The 19,245-nt window shown below is 29.9% G+C and overlaps 1 protein-coding gene across 2 annotated transcripts; it reads right to left on the reverse strand.

Moving 5' to 3' along the window:
• Window positions 1–582: 582 nt before the first annotated feature.
• LOC114418188 lies at window positions 583–7,077 on the reverse strand. 2 transcript variants are annotated; one of them, XM_028383412.1, is made up of 8 exons: window positions 6,913–7,077; window positions 6,110–6,413; window positions 4,142–4,339; window positions 3,511–3,783; window positions 3,060–3,162; window positions 2,784–2,902; window positions 2,133–2,309; window positions 583–1,780 (listed from the first exon to the last, which is right to left on the reverse strand). In XM_028383412.1, exons 2-8 carry the CDS (start codon window positions 6,401–6,403, stop codon window positions 971–973), a joined length of 1,974 nt encoding a protein of 657 aa, XP_028239213.1. In that variant the 5' UTR covers window positions 6,404–6,413; window positions 6,913–7,077; the 3' UTR covers window positions 583–970. The 2 variants fall into 2 exon arrangements, with proteins under 2 accessions (XP_028239213.1, XP_028239212.1); XM_028383411.1 differs by lacking the exon at window positions 6,913–7,077 and adding an exon at window positions 6,804–6,895.
• Between the last annotated feature and the right edge of the window lie 12,168 nt (window positions 7,078–19,245).

Here is a 19,245-nt window from a genome sequence, read left to right on the forward strand (position 1 = left end):
TATCTCATTGAATTTGCTAATTTTGATAAATTCTTAAAAGAATTATACTTTCAACACAAAATAATTTTCCTTAGTTAGGAGTATTGTTTAAATCAATAATTGTGTTGCAGTTTCCGAAGAACTAAATCAATAGCTCTAAAGTTTTTGACATGAAATTGCAACTAATTTATGAGGTCCACTTAGTCAAATATTACTACTGCGTGTGAACTGCATCTGCAGCTATTATGAAGTTCATTATAGCAGAACTTTCTAGAATTGCATTGATCATTATCTCGTTTTACTATCAACCAATAAATTTTTGTTGCTTAAACGGCCATTCAAGTTTCAATGCTCAATGCTCAAAAGCGATTGGGGCTGTGGTAGGGGTCACGTTTGAAAATCTTTGGTAAGTAATCTGTCAGTCCAAACTCTCAAGATATTTTGAGTAAAAAAATTTCAAGACTGAATGAATGCACTTGTTGACTCACCTGGTCCAACCCCAACCATTCTGTTACGCACTCCAACCATTCCCACCAAACTTATAATGATTATGGGGAAACTAGCACGTTTAACAAATCAAAATAATTGGATGTAAGATACATAGAGTACACCAAACATTCAATTCACAAAGGCACTAATTCAGCAAAATATTTCTTCATTCAAATTACCACGTATCATTTTAACCTTTTACTGATCAGTTTGCCACATTATTACTATTTACATACAACTTGGATTTGGGGAAGCATTTACAATTACTTTTCCCCGGCCAGCAGCATCAAGAGTATCCAGAGATGATGAGAGGACTCCATTTGATCATCAAAGTGATCATCCGTATATTAGGTGGCTGTAATCAGCTTCCTTTGGGCTCCTTATTGCAGCATAAAACAAAAACTGTAGTTCCTATGAGACTTGTTCCGAGATCAATGGGACAAAAAACACCCAATGACACACAGTATGGCACAAACATAAATCTAATTTTATCTGTATTTGACTATAGCACTACCTCTTGTGTATTGTGACCCTCAGTAGATTCTTCCTCGAATTCTTTTATTAGCCTTTCAATCTGCCTTCTATAAACTGGCATGAAGTGATCACTGATCATTCTCTGTGAAAGTCTGAGTTTACTATACAGAGATCTTGAAGTTAGAAAAATCCCAATCTTAGTCTCATTTAGCTCACTACTCTCTGAACTTGCAGAGGTTCGGCTACCATCACTTTCATGCTCGGCAGCGTCAGAGTGGAGTGTAACAATGTGCATTATCTTTCCCGGAGGGAAAAATCTGTGGATTTCTTTCATTTTTGGTGCAGAGCTCCGGGTTTGCCCTACTTCCTCTGCTATGGCTGCTTCCTCTTCCCTTATCTCCTTTGCAACATCAGTCTCCTCACCTTCAAGTCCATCATACAGCTCATGCTCCAGTTGATGCCACAACTCCACTTCACTCATCTGATCCTCATATCTGTCACTGTCCATCATGTTCAGACTGTCATCATGATCAACATCCACCTCAGTATCTGAACTACTTTCATTGCCACATTCAATCTCAGAAGACCACTCTTCTATAGATGAAGATACAGGAAGGTTCATATTCTTTGCATTAATTGCCTTTGTGGGAGAACCAAGAAGTGGATCGGAACTTTCAATGTTGGTAGAGGAAGAAGAAGTAGGGGAATTTCCCCCATCTCTGGAGTAATGAGCACTCATGGCTCTTCGACGAGGTCCCATGCATGACCAAGAGGACAAATTAAGGTTTGGACGTGCCCATGCTGCTTGAGCCATACTCTTGGCCCTCTTCATCACAACCTGCAGTTTTTCAGAAGTCAGACATGGAGTAGAAGAAGTAGCACTAGTACTTCTTGCATGATCAGATTGAACACATCAGCCCCCAATCTTAGAAGAGAACTAACAAGATTAATACAATTTTCCAAAGTTAGGCTTATGATCACAAGCATAATAAATAATACTTACTTTTTTTACAACTGGATTGCAAGTTTGCAACACTAATAAATTTTGTTTGACACAAGAAAGACAACCAAACAAAAAGACTTTTCTTTTTAATTTCCAACAATGGATAGTTTATTGTGCCCTGCTTTCAGAGACAATACATAGTTGCATGATAAACAGAAGGTGAACCTATAACAGAGGGTAAAAGTACCTGAGTACCATTAGAAACTGGCTGCAAAATGGCCCCAGCCCCAGCAACTTTTGCTCTAGCAGTGGCAATCGATGGGAGGCGAGAACCTAATGCTGAAGCTGAACGATAGACAGTACTGAGTATTCTTGTTTGCTCAATTTGATTCCTCAAGTCATTTATCCATGCTGATGCTGTCACCTGAAAATTGGAAAAGTTAATTTAATACAAAAATGAGGCAGAATATCTAAAATGAAATTTATGAACTGCAAACATATTCATCTTGCAAATGGCATTTTAGCAAGTTTATTGGTTTATCCAAGTCCCAATAAGGTAAGCAAACCAAAATCAGAAACATAGTGAATTTCTGTGAAGGAATTTAACTTCATGAGAGAGTAATGTTGAATCTCTATAACCATGTGAGAGTAGGGACATTTATAAGACTGCTTTCTAAAACATCCCACAATTCCTTTAATACAGTTTGGAGAACCTAAAATAGTTCATGACCATAAGTAAGTCTTAAATCCACCAAATGATGTCCTCTACCTTGACTGCAAGTCCTAATTACTTAAATTACACTCTCCCCCAGTGAATCTCCCACAAATATCATCAATATTGGTCAATAAATCAAGACTACAACAACATTTTCCAATACGAAATGCAAAGGATCACAACCTCAGAACGCAAGTCATCTACAGAAGCAGCTGAGAATGTAGGCACCAAATCAGCTCCATTTATAATAGAAGTAATAAAACTATCACCTGACTCTGCCAACTCCCATGTCATACAAGCAGCTGCAAGAGTAACAAGATGTCAGGTTCAGAAGACTCGGTTGTGTGAACCAGTATTAGTCCCAAAGTGCTCTAGGATTACTACCCTTTCACTTTGAAAACAAAAATGCAGAATCATATTGACACAAAGAATACAATAATATATATAACGAAGACTGACCTGGAGCAAATGTAACGCACGTGGTTACGGACAGTTCCTTTCTCTCTCTCAACACATAAGTTAGAATTGCGGCAGTTCCTCCACCCAAAGAGTGCCCTACAATCTAAGTAAAACACTTTTAAAAAGTAGTCCAGAAAAGTAAAGAAACATCAACTAACTATTTATTTAAACCTTATGATTATTCAATATAGAATGACAAAAGCCAGAAAAGAGAAATTAAGTAGCCAAACAGAATATTTACAAACTAAATGATTTCCAGATCTAATAGAACTTTTGTTGTCAAATTCAAGATTAACGAAAATAAGGAAGAAAACCATGATGACTACAATCTACTAGCTATGCATGCTTGATCACAATATTTTTAAAAAATGATATTATGGTCTAATAGGGAAGTGTTTAAAAGGATTATTTAGTCAAAGGGCAGGGGATATTATAAAAGAAACATTTTTACCTTAACTTTATAGTCAGGGTAGTGGCCAAGTGCTTCAAGGAGACAAGGAGTTGCGAGCTTTGCAATCCATCGAGCAGCAGCAACCATTCCACAATGTGCATAACCTAAAACCAAATCACTGACACCCCCCTGATTAACAACAGTGTGATGAAATGGTACCACATTTCCAGTAACAGCTGTTAAAGTATCCTTGATACTATGCGTGCCACGAATCAATAACAAAAGGCATCCCATCTCATGATCAGCTATTATTGTAAAAGCTGGTTTCAAAATCTGCATGACAAATGAACAGACAAATTTAAACATACATTATCTTTACGAAATGAATACAGCTTACTGAAATGGTAGCAAGTATTACTTATTCATCTGATTCAATTGAGCCAGCTCACACCCCTCCAAAAAAAGAAAGGAAGAAAACTCACAAAAATGTTCTAAAAGTGAAGCAAAGAGAAAACATCTATTATCAATTTTTGATCCCATATTTTATCAGCCTAAAACAGCATCCTCTGTTGCTTTCAGCCTTCCATCCCTCCTCGAAAGGAATGTATGTTAATAACTATCAATGACTTAGTCAACACAGTACAGATATTGAATTATTATCAACTTTTCCTGAAATTTAAACAAGACTTACTCCTGCTTTTGCTTCTCGAAGGAGAACGTTTTCTTCGGTGTAGCCAGTTTCTTCTAAAAACAAGGGAAAGGGCTTCTTTGAAAAGTGCCAACACAATGTCAACAAGTTTAAGAGATACTTAAGTTCAGCAGTAATTTCAGATCCTTTCAGCTGCACACTGTCCTTACCACAAAATTCACTGCCCACATGATAGTTTCCCTGCAAAGTAAAATTTACAAACTCAGTCAAACTTAAATAAATAAAATAAAAAGGAAGCATCAAAACCACAAACTACATTTTTCATGTTAACTACAGATAATGTTCTGTGAGTATCAATAGTCCAGTCTCTTAGGGTTCATTTGGATTAGACAGTAAAAAATTTACTTTAGAATTTTGAATTTGCCTAGATATTGTACAGTAGAACTACTTTTTTAATTATAATTGTTGGGATACATTTGCAAAACTACAGGGTCCAACTTGGCAATTTATTTTCGAGTATTGCTGACCTTGTTTGAAAAACCAGTAGGTCTTAGTTCTTACTCAAAATCAATTTTCTTGGCTGCAAAAGCTACTGCTTGGTTACTTCCATAGAATTCATTCCTAATACAAATCAATTCTAAACATCTTAACCAAACAACAAATACTGTAAACATTTATTTTGGACTGGCCGGATTGATTTTATATGGCACAAAATCTAAACAAATATGGCATTAATGTCCAACCATAAGCATTGAAAAAGAAGATACATGATTATTATACTCAAACTGCAGCTTAATATGAACAAATTAAACTGGCACAAAACTAATATTACAGAGAAACTTCTCATCTACTTATGTAGAGCTGAGATGAAGAAATTCAGTAGTCCAGGATGTCATGAAACTGATCTACCTTAAAAAATCTTAATATATGATTTAAACCAAGATCAAATATAAGGTAGCACAGGTCATGTGAACAATCTTGTGAGGATTCATTTTGTAGAAAATAGTCTGATTTCTAAGCTACCTTAGCCATATTACTCTCCTAGAAAGTATAAACAGAAATCATATCATGTAAATCATAAAATCCAAGAATAATCTAATATGTCAACTTCAAAGTGATAATGATTAACAGGTAACAACAGAAGTTCAAATATCGCATGTCATGATCCCAAACCACTGTTGTGATGTTGAGAAGGCATAAAAAGCAAAACAAAAACAACACCCATGAAAAGAGAAGAAAAAAGAGCCTATCACATGTAAGGAACATTTCAGAGATAATATAAATTATAACTGCTCTCCAAATGTGGGATTATTTCTTTGATGACCATAATTTTTTTTATTGAGATGGAAAGCATTAAATTGGTCTTCCAACCATTTAATCATCAACAATTTTATTTACACATGAAAAAGTTCACCTAACTCACATAACTTCAGTGACCATTGTCCATTTTTCTCTCTCTTTATTTCTCTCTCTTTCATTCATCAATGTCAGTGATGAGCAATCCTTTAGGTGAATTATGTGAGTTGCACATTGAGTGCAGGTTGCAACTACCATTTCAGATCAATTATAGTTCTACCTAAAAATAGGCACCTGCTTTCATACTAATGCTGATTCTGGGCCTGTTTGGGTAAGCTTCTTTAGAAGCACTTCTAAGAGAAAAAAACAAGAAGAAAATAATTAGATGAGTTTCTCCATAAGTTAAAATGAATTCTCCATTAACTAATTTGTAGAAGCTCTCTCATATAGCTTCTCTAAAAGATGAGAGTACATCTACAAATAAGCTAATGATTAGCTAATTTTAGCTTATGGAAAAGTTTATTTCATTTTTTCCTTTTTCTCCTATAAGTGCTTCTAGAGAAGCTTACCCAAAAAGACCCTCTATATTCTACTTACTACTTAAATGTGCCCAAAGTTACAGATAGATAAACAAAACGACACAGCTTTCCTGCATTTTCAGTTGCTTCAAATCAGGGCACCGACAAAGAACCAAAATCTACTCATTGTCATTACCTGCCGCTTTAGAAGAAAACTGATACCAAACGCCAAATCCCCAATTGGCCATTTCCCAAGTGTCTCCGAATAAGTGAACCTGAGAGTTTCTGACAATGTAGAAATTGTCTCCAACCATGTTGCAGGGGCTTGGATTAACCGATGAGAAACACGGCCAATACCTAATGGCGTATCAGCTGGCGGATCACTCCCATTTTCTTCATCAATTACATCGTGAGTCTGCAATTTCCGATTCAATGTGTAGTACAAAAGGGCAGCTGCACCTGCTGCAGTAGCCATGGTTGCAGTTGCCATGATACTATCCCTATAACAAAAAAAAACAAATAAAACTTCATCAGAAAAGGATTCATAACAGAAAACAGTGATACAGTTTCCAAATACAAGCCAACTTCAAATCCTTTATTTTCTATTTATCCATCCGTGATCAAATCAAAAGAAACAAACCAAAACAGTGATTTTCATATGAATCATCAACTATGGAACGCAAATTACGATAAGAGAACATAACAAACCAAAAAAAATCAAAACTGGACGTAAATTTTTGGGCTTTTCTAGTTCGGTCAGAAGGAAATTTCCTGGTTGCCATGCAACTAGAATTTTAAAACATCAATTCATTCGATTGATCAATAAGAAAAAAAAATCAGAAGAATAACGATCAAATGAATTAAGAGAACAAATAAAAAATGAGAGCAACCTGAAGAACATGAAGACACACCGAAACCCAAAACCCTAAAACTCCCAAATCAGAGAGAGAAAAAAAAATGATAAAAATAGAGAAAACTCTAAATGTGGAAAGAATGAACCTGAATAACGTGATTTTGGAGGAATTTGAAGGCGAAAAAAATTAGATTGGTTACGAAGGAACCATAGATTGTACCGAAGCCTCTTAATTCTTACGAAGTCTGTTTTTATTCTGTTACATAATGATAATTTAACAACAATAAGCTTCGCGCAGTTTTCTTTGAACCTGGACGAAGCAACCAGAAATTAAGAATAGTTTTATTTATTTATTAATATAATGTGTGTAAAAGACACGCGGCGCGTGGAGATGGAGTGAAAACAGACCACGTCAATGTAGTGTAAGATCATAAGTTACACCACGAAATTGACCCATTAATGCTGGGTTTCTGAAATTTGTTTTTTTAGTTTTGATTTAGTGTCTTAACAAATTGGTAGTTCAAATTGTTATTAGAGGACCTGCTCAAAATATTGTTTCATGTTATTGCATGCACTGTTGCCTTAGTGTCCGTTTGATTTAGTATAAAAGTTAGCAATGGCTTTACAACATGCATATCATCAACCAATTCAGAATAAAAAAACTTTAAAAACTACATTAAAACGTATATTTTTACTAGAGTTTAATTTTTAATGTACTGTTACTCTAAAAAAAATTATACTGTCAATTAATTAAAAAGATTATCTTATACTAGTATTTAATTTTTTATTTAATAACAATGTAATTTTCTTTTACATTTTGTGTATTTCAATCAAATTATTTAAGTATGAGAGTAATTTTTTTAATAGTAATGGTATATGTTCAGCTCAAGAGAAAGAATAGAAAAATAAACACTAATAATACACAAACTAGCATTTTAGCACACAATAATTTACATAATATTTTTTATTTATCTTCCTCTATCATAATATTTATTGTGGTTCATACTTCTCTTTCTTTTGGTTGAGATATCCTCCAATTCAGTCAGTCTATTTTGAATTAAAATTATATATATCTTCAATCACAACTTCACAACTCAAATTAAATCCTAAACTTTTGTTAAGAGACTCAAGTTTTGGTAAAATTTGTAATTTCAGTAATAAATTTCAAACTCAAAACTTGAGTAAATAAAAATTAGTAGGTATGGTGTACAGGGCATGGAACCTTCGGTTACCACACTCAGCGGTGAGGGTTCCATAGACTGAATGGAAGAAACTGCACACTACCCCTTGGGCCAGCACGTTGGGCCGAAGAGAAGAAACAACTATTGGGCTTAACTTCCTTCATGACATAGTGCACAAAGCGATTAGTAAAACTTTCTAAAACTAAAAACACCACGTTTCATCCCAATTTTGGCTGGAGTTATACATAGGTGGTGCTGTATTTCTTCTTATTTCAAGCATGAGCATGTGCTTAGGAAAATGTTTGCTAGACACTATCTGTTATCCAACATCTAGAGAGAGTAAAAAAAAAGAGAAAATTATAGGTATTTAAGGATTTATAATGTGATAGGAAGAGAGGAATAAAAGGTAATAATAGAGTGTTTAAAGTAAAATATGGTTATGCAACTCTATAACATATGTCTTTGAGCTATATTTCAAATGCTCGTGGGAATGTTTTCTGCTCAAGTACATGCATGTGATCGAGTTTTACATTTTCAGATGGTGTCAGACTTTGGATTTAGCCAAAGAGATCAGATAAGATTTTAGCCAGTAATGTAAAGAATTGGTCAATGCCTTCTGAATTTAGAAAGAAGGTACTAGTTATCATAAACAAAAAAAAAAAGACAAACTTGAATGACAACAAGGCAGTTTGCATGATACATGATTGTACGTAGCTTCTGTTCCAGTGCCATAATCCAAGAATTGGTCAAAGACTTTAAGCTCAATTTAGAAAAGCTACTATAAATTATCATAACAGAAATAGACCAACAAACTTAAAGGAATGTTTGATAAAGGATAAATTTTTTGTTTCCTAGTAATTATAGGTTAAAAACTTGGTTTTTTATATATTTGGTATGTCTAGAATAATAATATTTGATTTTTTTGATTTAAAAATATATATAATATATTTTATATAAATAATAATAGTAATTTAATATTAAATAATGGGTTCACAGGTCAACGGATTTGTGGATCAAAATTCATAATGGAACTCAAAAATCTATAAATTTGAATGGATTGATTCACGTTAAATCAAACAAACAAAATATCCAACTAAATTGTATGGTTCATATAATCTATTAGTTATATAGACTCCTAGTTATAATATATTAAATAATAATTGTCTTTCTCTTTCCAAGAAGACCTGTTTTCTTATTAAATTAAAAAGAGAAGATTTAAATTCCATACTGCATACTTGGGATTTTAGAAACATGACAAAAGAATGGGAACTTATTTAACATGTTTTCATTGGATCCTTTGGTCATCAATTAAAATTCCATACTGCATACTTAGGATTTTAGAAACATGACAAAAGAATGGGAACTTATTTAATTAACATGTTTTCATTGGATCCTTTGGTCATCCAATTGATGTTGGCTTTGAATGACTGCATTCCTATAAGTACATGCATGACAGAATTTTACATGTGTGTCCAAAAGATAAAGATATCAGATCTTGAAGCATCATGTGAAGAATTTAGTAATGTACTTGGCACTTACTTAATTCACCCATAGGTAAGTACAGAGGAATTTTGTCTTTGAAATAATTGTAGTTTTTGTTATCCTGTAACTACTACACATGTACTTTGGTAACTTTTTTTTCTAACACCCAATAAAAAGTTACTAATTGACTTCTTTAACAACATTTGCTAAGTATCATTTATTAAAAATGTTGCAATAGATGAATTTTAACCTGTGAATTTTGAGGGAGTGAAGACAAACCTAAATAGAGTATAGATTCATCTAGGTTTGTTTCAAATACAAATAGATGAATTCACATTTTTGTTTCCACTCCCTCAAATCCAATTTAGGTTTTTTCCTCAAAATTTATCTATGCTCTTTTTTTTTTATCACCATGACACGTTTATATATTCTAGTATTTTAGCCTGTACATTACATAAAAAAATATTTATTTTATACAACTAAAATTTATAATTTATAATATAAACTATATTATAATTAAAACTTGTAATAAATAAATATTTTTAACATATAAATTATACTTTAGATACATCATAAATAATTTATATTATGATGTATTATTATTGTTAAATATTGATAGTTTCTTTTAAAAATATTCAGATTAAAGTTTGAACTAAGATTTTGAAAATGACAAATTCAGAGATAAGAAGTTTTCTTTTGGACAGAAACACAATTAACTGATTTCATTTATCACCAAACTTTTTCAATACATGATGTCACATGATAAGAAGTGCAGAGACTAGGTAGGAACAGTGCAACTCTAGCAAGCCCACTAGTTACACCATTAACTTGTGTCATTGCAAATATAACTAAAAATGATGTATTTAGGTTTAACAAACTTCCACACCTACGAGTAATCTGACCCAACTTCGAGTTATATATCCACTAATGGACTTTTGATTTTGTCAAGAGTAAAGTTAAACTATAAACATAAGACCATATTTTAAATGCATGTTACGAGTATATTTGAATTTTGAAAATAATATATATAATTGATTTTTGATATTTGATTACCACTTATTAAATTGTGAATTTAATTTCTTAAAGAAATTAAGTTAATGTTAAAAGCAATAGAAATTTTCAGGATAGTCACTTCTTGACACACGCCTTGAAATGAAAGTAGCTGCCCTGTGTGGCATGCATACTCTTGTAGAAAATAAAAAACTAAAACAACTTCAAAATACTTTGACTTTCTAATTTTAAAAATTAAAATTTAGATATTAATTTTAAAAATTATTTTTCAAACAAGATTTTTTTGCATTTTAATAAAAAAAAGGAAAGAACAAACTTTAAATATGTAGGGGTAAAATCTACTTTCTTCTTTTTTGGGGTCGGTGAACTAAAATCTAATAAATCAGATCTATGATTTGATTGCAAGGTTGGGCTATTTGGCCTACTCTTTCGCTTTTTGTTGCTTGAATTGAATTAATGCTAATGTGGGCCTGTCAATGATGCAAATTTCAGACCTTCTTTGCTTAATATTAGGATTGCCATTAATTTGGACTAGAATGCTACAGATGAGTTTATAAAATTTATTATTAGCTTAGCATCATGATTGTAATAATGCGTATTTATATTATATTTTTTTCATGTTTAGTTGGTAAAATTTCGAATGATGGCATATAATCAATTCCTAGCTCATTTTCCATGAACTCAAATAATAAAATAAAAAAAACTAACTAAATTTGGATCTAATAAAAGTCTTAGTACTCCCCTATAAAGTGACAAGTTTTGAATTTTTATTAGTGAGGTATTTACATTTAGGAGGAAATAGGTCAAGAAGAAAGAAGTGGAATGAAAAATAGGAGAAAAGAGAAAATAAGTAGAAATAAAATGAATTTTTAAAAAGTTTGAATTGAGAAAAATTGAGAAGAACTATCAGAGAGAGAAAGTTAAGTTATCTTTTTCTTATTTGGTTATATCGTTTGACATTAGAATTATATAAGGTAAAACTTTTACATTTTCCTACGTAAAATCTCTCCCTTTAGAGAAGATTTTTATTTTTATTTATGTCAACCCCAATATTATTCTTTTCACTTTCTCTCCACCTTTTTTTTTGTCTCTTTTTTTATACGTATTTTTTTGTCTCTTCAGAATAGGAGAAATGGACGTTTATTACTTTACTTTTCCCCCTCACTACTTCTCTCTTCCCTTAGTCCCCTAAATTATTCCAAACAAATAAAAAATTAATATTTGATTATGTTTTAAGGAAAAATATTTGTATGAAATATATTTGAAAAAGGTGAATTTTCTGAAAATGAATTTAGAATCTAAATTTGAATGTATCCGTGTCGATATTAAGGTTTTTGACCAACACAAATGGAGACGTTTTTCTGTAAATTGAGGAAGCAAAAATGTTATTTCTGTTTCCTGCTTTTGTTTTTCATAATAATAAATTTATATCTGTGAAATATATGAAAAATATTCTTATTTTAAATTTAATCATAAAAAAATTAATATCTAAAAAATATACTAAAAACATTTTATTTTTTACTGTTAGAATGAAATAAATGTATAAACATATTTTTAAATTCAGTTTAAATTATAAAAATACGGTTATAAAAGTTTGAATTATAAATTTTTTTAAATGTGTGATTTGAATATTCATCCGATCATCTTGAATAAAATTAGAATGAATTGGAAATAATTAAAATTGAATATTTATTAGTTGGGTTCATAATGCAAATACTGCTCAATTACATATTTTTGCATTAATTAACTATAATAAAATTTTCAAATTAATGAATTTTAATTTTCCTGAATTATAACAAAATCGCATAATATAAAAAAACCTTTTTTACCGCTTCACTATTCAATTTTTCATTTATTTATATTATTTTTGAAATCTCATTAATTTTCAGATTTTTTTTTGCTGAATTTAAAAATTTCAACATTAAATTTCATAATAACAGAAGGAAATTCTAGATAACATAATCATGTCTCACTCTCATCTGAATGCTATAATTAGAGGGTTATTAGTATCACACGTAGGTTTTTTCATCCCATATACTACAACTCGATCTATTGATATATTAAAGTGTCTTTATAAGTGTTTATATATTACTTGGATATTAAAGTGTTTTATAAGTATTTATGTTTTTATATTCTGTTAAACTAATATCTTATACCAAATTTGTCATGAATTCAGGTGGATTTGAACTCAAATTTTTAAGAAAGGTTTCAAATTCAAATTTTAGAGATAAAAAAATATGATTGAGAAATGAAATTTTATATTAGTTATATTTTTTATGGAGATTAATTATCAATAAAATAAATGAATATTTCATATTAATAATATAATAATTATATAATAAAAAACTAATATCATTACCATCATTTTTACATGATGTGTGTCTTTACCCAACCTAATATAGTTTCAAAAACTGTCATTTTTCCCCCTAATTCTTTCACGTCAATTTAGCACTTGAAGAAAAACACGCACTTCATTTCTAGTCTACCATGACAATCTCTATCTGTTTTCTAATATGAAGACTTCATTTACATTACCTTCATCATATACAGCCTGAAAGTCATGTAGGCCCTCCAAGGCATGGCAGTTCTGATTTTCTGTTGAAAACTGTTTCTTCTACGATCTATAGAGTAAACGAATGAAAATGAAAATTAAAAATATATACATGCACTTGAAGTGACACGTTGCTTTTAATTTATTTTCTACCTTTGATCATAATGAAATCAATTAAGTATGGTGGGTAGCATTTTACATCACTGCAATGGGACACATCATTGAAGTGCAGGGACCAGTGTGACTTTATTGCTCAATTAAACTCTTATAAACGTGGTCCGCTGAATTGATTTGGTGCTCTTAGATAATACTTACAGTACTTTGAATTGTGGGGATTTGTAGGTCCCTCACTTGGAAGGAAATGATCTTCTTCTTCTTTTTTACGTGTTTTCCTTCTTGTCCTTTAAAAAATATATAGATACCCAAAATAAAATTTAATTGGAGAGAAAAATAATATAGTTTTTAAGAGAATTGAAAGAAGAGAATATTTTAATCTCGTGTCATTTTAATGTTTGAAATATACATGAAAGTGCACACAAAAAGGGACAAATGATTTTTTATCCTTGGCCCCATTGATGTATCCCATTGCAGGGGTGTGGAACTTATTGTGTATTTCTTGAATTCTACAGATTTTGGTGTCAGAAAAAACAACTGGGTGGGTAGGGTTTTTACTTCAACGGTTCGACCCAGCAAGGAACTTTTTCAATAAAGAACAAAAAGTGCTTATCTCATGGCATGGTTTCACACTCTTGTGTAGTGTAAACTTTTTCTGTTAAACTTGGTTCTTTTCAAAAGTGAGTTATGCATTTTAATCAAACAATAGCTAATTATAATTATTGATAAATTAATAATTAAAAGTTTGGTTCTATATTCTCGCTAATTGGAAGAGATATTCACGTTTAATGTCTGCTCATATTTTAAATAAGATTATCGTTAAATGAAGAGATGCATGATAAATAAAAAAATGATTATATGCATAAAACATAAAAAAATATTTAATTTTTTAAATTAATAATTTTCATTTTATTTATAATTTTAAAGAATACATTTATCATTAGGAACCAAAAGGAAAAAGAAAAAGAAAACCAAATCCCAGCTTTCTCTTGTGCCTCCTGACACGTTGCTATATTTGTCTAATCGCAATTATAGGTGTGGAAGACACGGACAGTGTTGTGGCTATTTTGAAAAATGAAATATTTATTAACAACTAGTCAACATTTTCTCATAAAATTTTATCTATTTTCTTTTTTATTGTTCATAGGAATTATTGTTGAAAGTATAATTTGTAATTAAAAAAAAAGAAATAAATTTGAGAAATAAATAGATAAATTTAAAAATAAAAATAAAGATTTATATTAGCTTGTATAAGTTTGAGAAGTAATAAAATGAAAATTACTAAATAACCAAGGGCGGATTTGCACACATAAATGACATGATATAATCAAAGCAAGAAACTCATCATTTATGTTGTGAAGTCCTATTTTGACAGTTTTTTTTGTTTTACCGTGGAATGTCTAATTGTCTTAAGGTTCTCTCTATAGTTGTAAACCTTAGAAGTGTCAATATAAGACAAACTAATCTATTAATGAATTAATAAACTTTGTTTACTTTCTCATTTCTATTAGGTCAACTCGTTATTATAATATCTTGATAAGGGACGGACCTACGTTGTTGAAATCAGAAGCAATTGCATCCACAATTTTTATTTTTTTTAATATAATATAAATGTATAATTATTATTTGTAATATAGTAAAAAAGTGAATTCATAATATAAATATTACTTCCACAAATTCATATATAAAAATATTGTTCTACAACTTAAAATTTATGTTGAGATATTCATATGTGAAGAAATTATATATATATATATATATATATATATATATATATATATATATTAGTTGTAAATTGTAATATCACATGCTATGATGAGCAGCCTTTCTTACGAAATCACGAGAATAACATCTCTTTACTACTTACTGGGCCTAACCTACTAATAATATCATTAAATGTCGAATGACAAGTAACTACTGCCAAGGTTTTACGATGCTCAAAAAATAAATTTCATACTTTGCCATTAAAATTTCATGATGAAATAAGTGACTATATTTTAACAATTTATTTTAGAGTTTATTAACATATATCTACTCTATTTACATGCTACTCTTGTGAATAGGTACATCTACTTATTCGATCTTTTAGAAAGATTATTTAAAAAATATATAATTAAAATTTCTTATATTTTATCTAAAGTGTAAATTGTTAACAATATACATTTTCTAAAAAAAATGGATGCACATTAACAAATTCAAAGTAAAACACCGTAGAATAAGTAAAAATTAAATCATTAGATCATATTTAATTAAAACCCTTTTACATGCTATGAATAATGTTATTTTTTGTTGTATCTATTCATACGGCTACTGCTTTCTAAAGAGTCTCTTTCTCTTATATTTGAAAAAAAAAAATCAGAAAATCTTCCCAACCAAAATGCAGGTATATTTCACAATTTGGAAAAAAATTCTAATTGTTAAATAAAACAAGGACATGAAAAATTAAGTTTACAAATTTTAATACAAAAAATACCCACTTAAATATATTTACATCATTTATAATTTGATATTTAAAAACCTGAAATCATGTTTGTATAATAGTAACGAGAGTCCTAAATTCGATGTCAGATCAGCCACAAAGAAATATGATAGGGGACCACCCTATACGTGATTAATTTAGTCGCATTGCTTTCATTTTCCTTCTAACACCAGAAACAATGTACCTTACACAAAGAGAACTTCACTTCACAACCCTAACAAAACAATAATGGCTCCACTTAAATGCAAATGTTTCCACTTTCGACTAATCAATCCCTTAAATTTGCGATATCACTTAGGATTCTTTTCACACCAAGTAAGTTGAATAAATATTATTACATGTCAAAACTCCACCCACGAAAAACTTTTCGGGCCTGTGATCCATTGACTTCTAATTAGAAAATAAAAGACAATTTTCTTTTTGATTAAAAAAGGAGTATTATTTTTTCCTCGACAAAATAATTAAGAATATATATTGAAAAAGTGTATAAGGAATGCCCGTGGAATTACAAACAGAAGCTGAAAGTGCAGTGCCCTAAAACCCATTGCTATTGATAATGGTTAGTTAATATTTGTGCGAACGTATTACAAATATTTAATAACCACCGAAACAGGAACTGAACCTATGGAAAGTACAAAAGATGATTACACATGACATTCAATTAAAGTGATTAATTAAGTGCCTCTATTTAAATATTAGTGACTATTTAAAACAAATAACTATATGGGAAAACTAAATAAATTTTCCCCAATAGTACATTTTAAGTAGGGGTGGGTAAGTGGGTTGGTTCGTTCCGCGTAAGGCCCGCTCACATTATTGACAGCAGATTGGGTCAGTCCATCTCGCATTCTTATATGGACCTAATAAATTGATCCGTCTCCGTCCTGCAGACCCCGCGTGTCAAACTGACCTAATTTTAAAAGAATTTCAATTTCAATACAAATGCAACATAATCAAATTAAGTTCAACACAAATGCAAATAAAATATCAACCATTAATCAATTGCATCAATAAAATAAATAATGTCTTAACAAAAGAAAATTCAAGCAATAAATCTAAAATATGAAACTTAAACATCTCTAACAACAAATAATTTCATATTTGAAGTAGTTTGAGCCTTCTCCATCTTCACATCTTCATATTCTTTTCCTAAAACTCAAAGCGATAATAAATATTCGAATCAACTCAAGTTAAGTGATTAAAAGACAACAATTATTAAACATTATTTACCTTGCTCATCAAATCTTAGTAACCAATTTTTAATACATATAAGGCTTGCACATTGTCACCAAAAAGCCTAGTTCGATATTTGTCAAGCACCCGCGAACCAATACTAAATGTCGATTTGGAAACCATAGTTGTAATTTAGATGCTCAAAATATCATAAGACAACAATGAAAGATCTGGATTAAACGAGATTCTTAAGGTGTTGTAGTTTGTGAGATTCTCAAACCATAGATTAAGCGGACTTATGGGCAACCCGCGGACCCCGTGGGTCAAACTCGCACAGTCCGTTGATTAAGCGGGACGGGCCTTAAAATAATACATGATCATGAACTATTTAAAAAAATTGGTCCACTACCCGTGTGGACCGCAGATCCTGCATACCAGTGCATGGACCTGAACCTATTTATCCACCCCTAATTGTAAGTTTAATCAAATTTTTAAGTAAAAATATATCAAAAGTAACTAAAAATTATTTCTGTGATCCACATTTAAGTTATGTGTATGAATTTAAAAACATTAATTATAAAATTTTCACTAAAAAATAATCATCAATAAAATTGGTGAATATATTAGAAAGAATTTGTTTAAACTAAAAAAAACTTTAAAATAGTCATTTTTTAAAAATATTTTTAAATAAACAAATAATATTTACTTTTTCAAAAAAAAACTTCTTATTTTAAATAAAAATAATTTAAATAACACATCATAAAAATAAACATCTACTTATTTTATTAAAAAAACATTTGCATATTGTAACCGAAGTACTTCATTTAATTACTAGGGCCTTCAAGGCATACAGTACCCAAAGTACTTCATTTAATTACTAGGGCCTTCAATCACCAATTAATAGTATATAGTATACAGCACGGTCAACAAAATTTACTGGTGATCCTTAGCTTATCTTTTAATAAAAGTTTAGCATATGATTATGCTTGGCTTCTTGTGACTGACCATAACAAAAGCTGAGGACAAGTGGGACCATCGATTAAATAATTTCTTGACTATATGGCTATTTAAATAGTAAATTATTCAAATATAATATACTAAGAAAAAGAAGAGGACTCTGACTCTAGTGAACATCCTCTAAAAGAAGCAAATTAGAGATTCTCATTAATTTTTTATTATGTATTTATCCTTCAAATTCTTTGTTTCAATTTCGAGCACGACGCACGTGGTAGGCATTTCATTTTCATGTTTGTTAATGCGACATGGCTTCAGTATGAGCTTTAAACCTGCATAGCAGTCGTTAAGAAATCAGAATATATCAATCAAAAAATATTGTTGGGTGGTATTTAAAAAAATTATATTTAACTGTAGTACGTATCATTTTCATTTTTAAAATAATCATTATTAATAATAAATCGATTGTACATCCTTATAATATTTTGTCTTATTTTATTTGTAATGACAGCAGTAGTTACCTAGCAAAATTATTTTGTTGATAATTTTAATTATATGTTATTTTATATAAAAGTATTTAATCAATTAATCTGGATATACACACTTACGTCATTTTCCTTCCCAGTCACTTTTGTCAATTTTTGTCGTTAGTGGTTCGCTTGGTTGTAGTAAACAACTATTCCTTTAAAAGAACGAAATTGGTTTAAACTCTCATGTTGCCATCTAGTAAAATTTTAAAAACCTTTATAATTTAATATTTTTTAAAAATATGAAATAATTATCAGACTTTGTTTTTAAACATTACCATTTTAGATATTTTGAGTAAGGGGCATTTAAAGTAAACATGTTTTAAGTATAAAAGTATATGCTTATATTTTCTAATAACTAAAAATTATGTTATTGAATCACAAATATTTAATAAAATTATCTATAAAAATAGTTAGAAAATAAAAATTACATAAATAAACATAAAATTTTACCATAAATAAAAAATTTAAAAAAATTCTAATTCAAGAACAAAAAGAAAAAAAATATATAACAGCTAAAATTATCATTAAAAAAATATTACTTCAAGTGATATTTCAAAAAATATTAAAAAATCTTAATTTATTCGATAGTCAAATAAAATTTTTAGTTAATAAAAAAACTAAAAATTTACTTAAATAAATTACCAAACACACTCTTTCAAATTTCAAGATATTAATTCAATAGCAAAGTTAAGTCATATGCTAAACTTCTTCGCCCTAAAATAAATTTGATTAAAATTTAATATTTCCTTTTTATAATTGGTAAACCACGTATTAATTCAATCAAACAAGAAGTTAAATTTATGAATTTAATTTATATAAACTGTAAGCGAAAAATCGTTTTACATATACATATAATAAAATTTAATTATTTTACTATGTTATCTGATTCATTTATTATGTGATAACAAAGTGATTTCCTTTTAGATTTCTTTGTTTTAGTAATCAAATGAACTTTATGACGAAATTTAAACTACTCATTAGCTCAGCATCTTATCTTATTCAAA

The sequence above is a fragment of the Glycine soja genome, chromosome 7 (genome assembly GCF_004193775.1).
Source record: "Glycine soja cultivar W05 chromosome 7, ASM419377v2, whole genome shotgun sequence".
NCBI lineage: Eukaryota > Viridiplantae > Streptophyta > Magnoliopsida > Fabales > Fabaceae > Glycine > Glycine soja.

Coding starts and splice junctions, on each gene's coding strand:
- LOC114418188 (XM_028383411.1), bottom strand. Junction 3,784..4,141: donor TTCGAGAAGCAAAAGCAGGA/GTAAGTCTTGTT, acceptor TTTGTCATGCAG/ATTTTGAAACCAGCTTTTAC. Junction 2,903..3,059: donor GTGCGTTACATTTGCTCCAG/GTCAGTCTTCGT, acceptor TTACTCTTGCAG/CTGCTTGTATGACATGGGAG.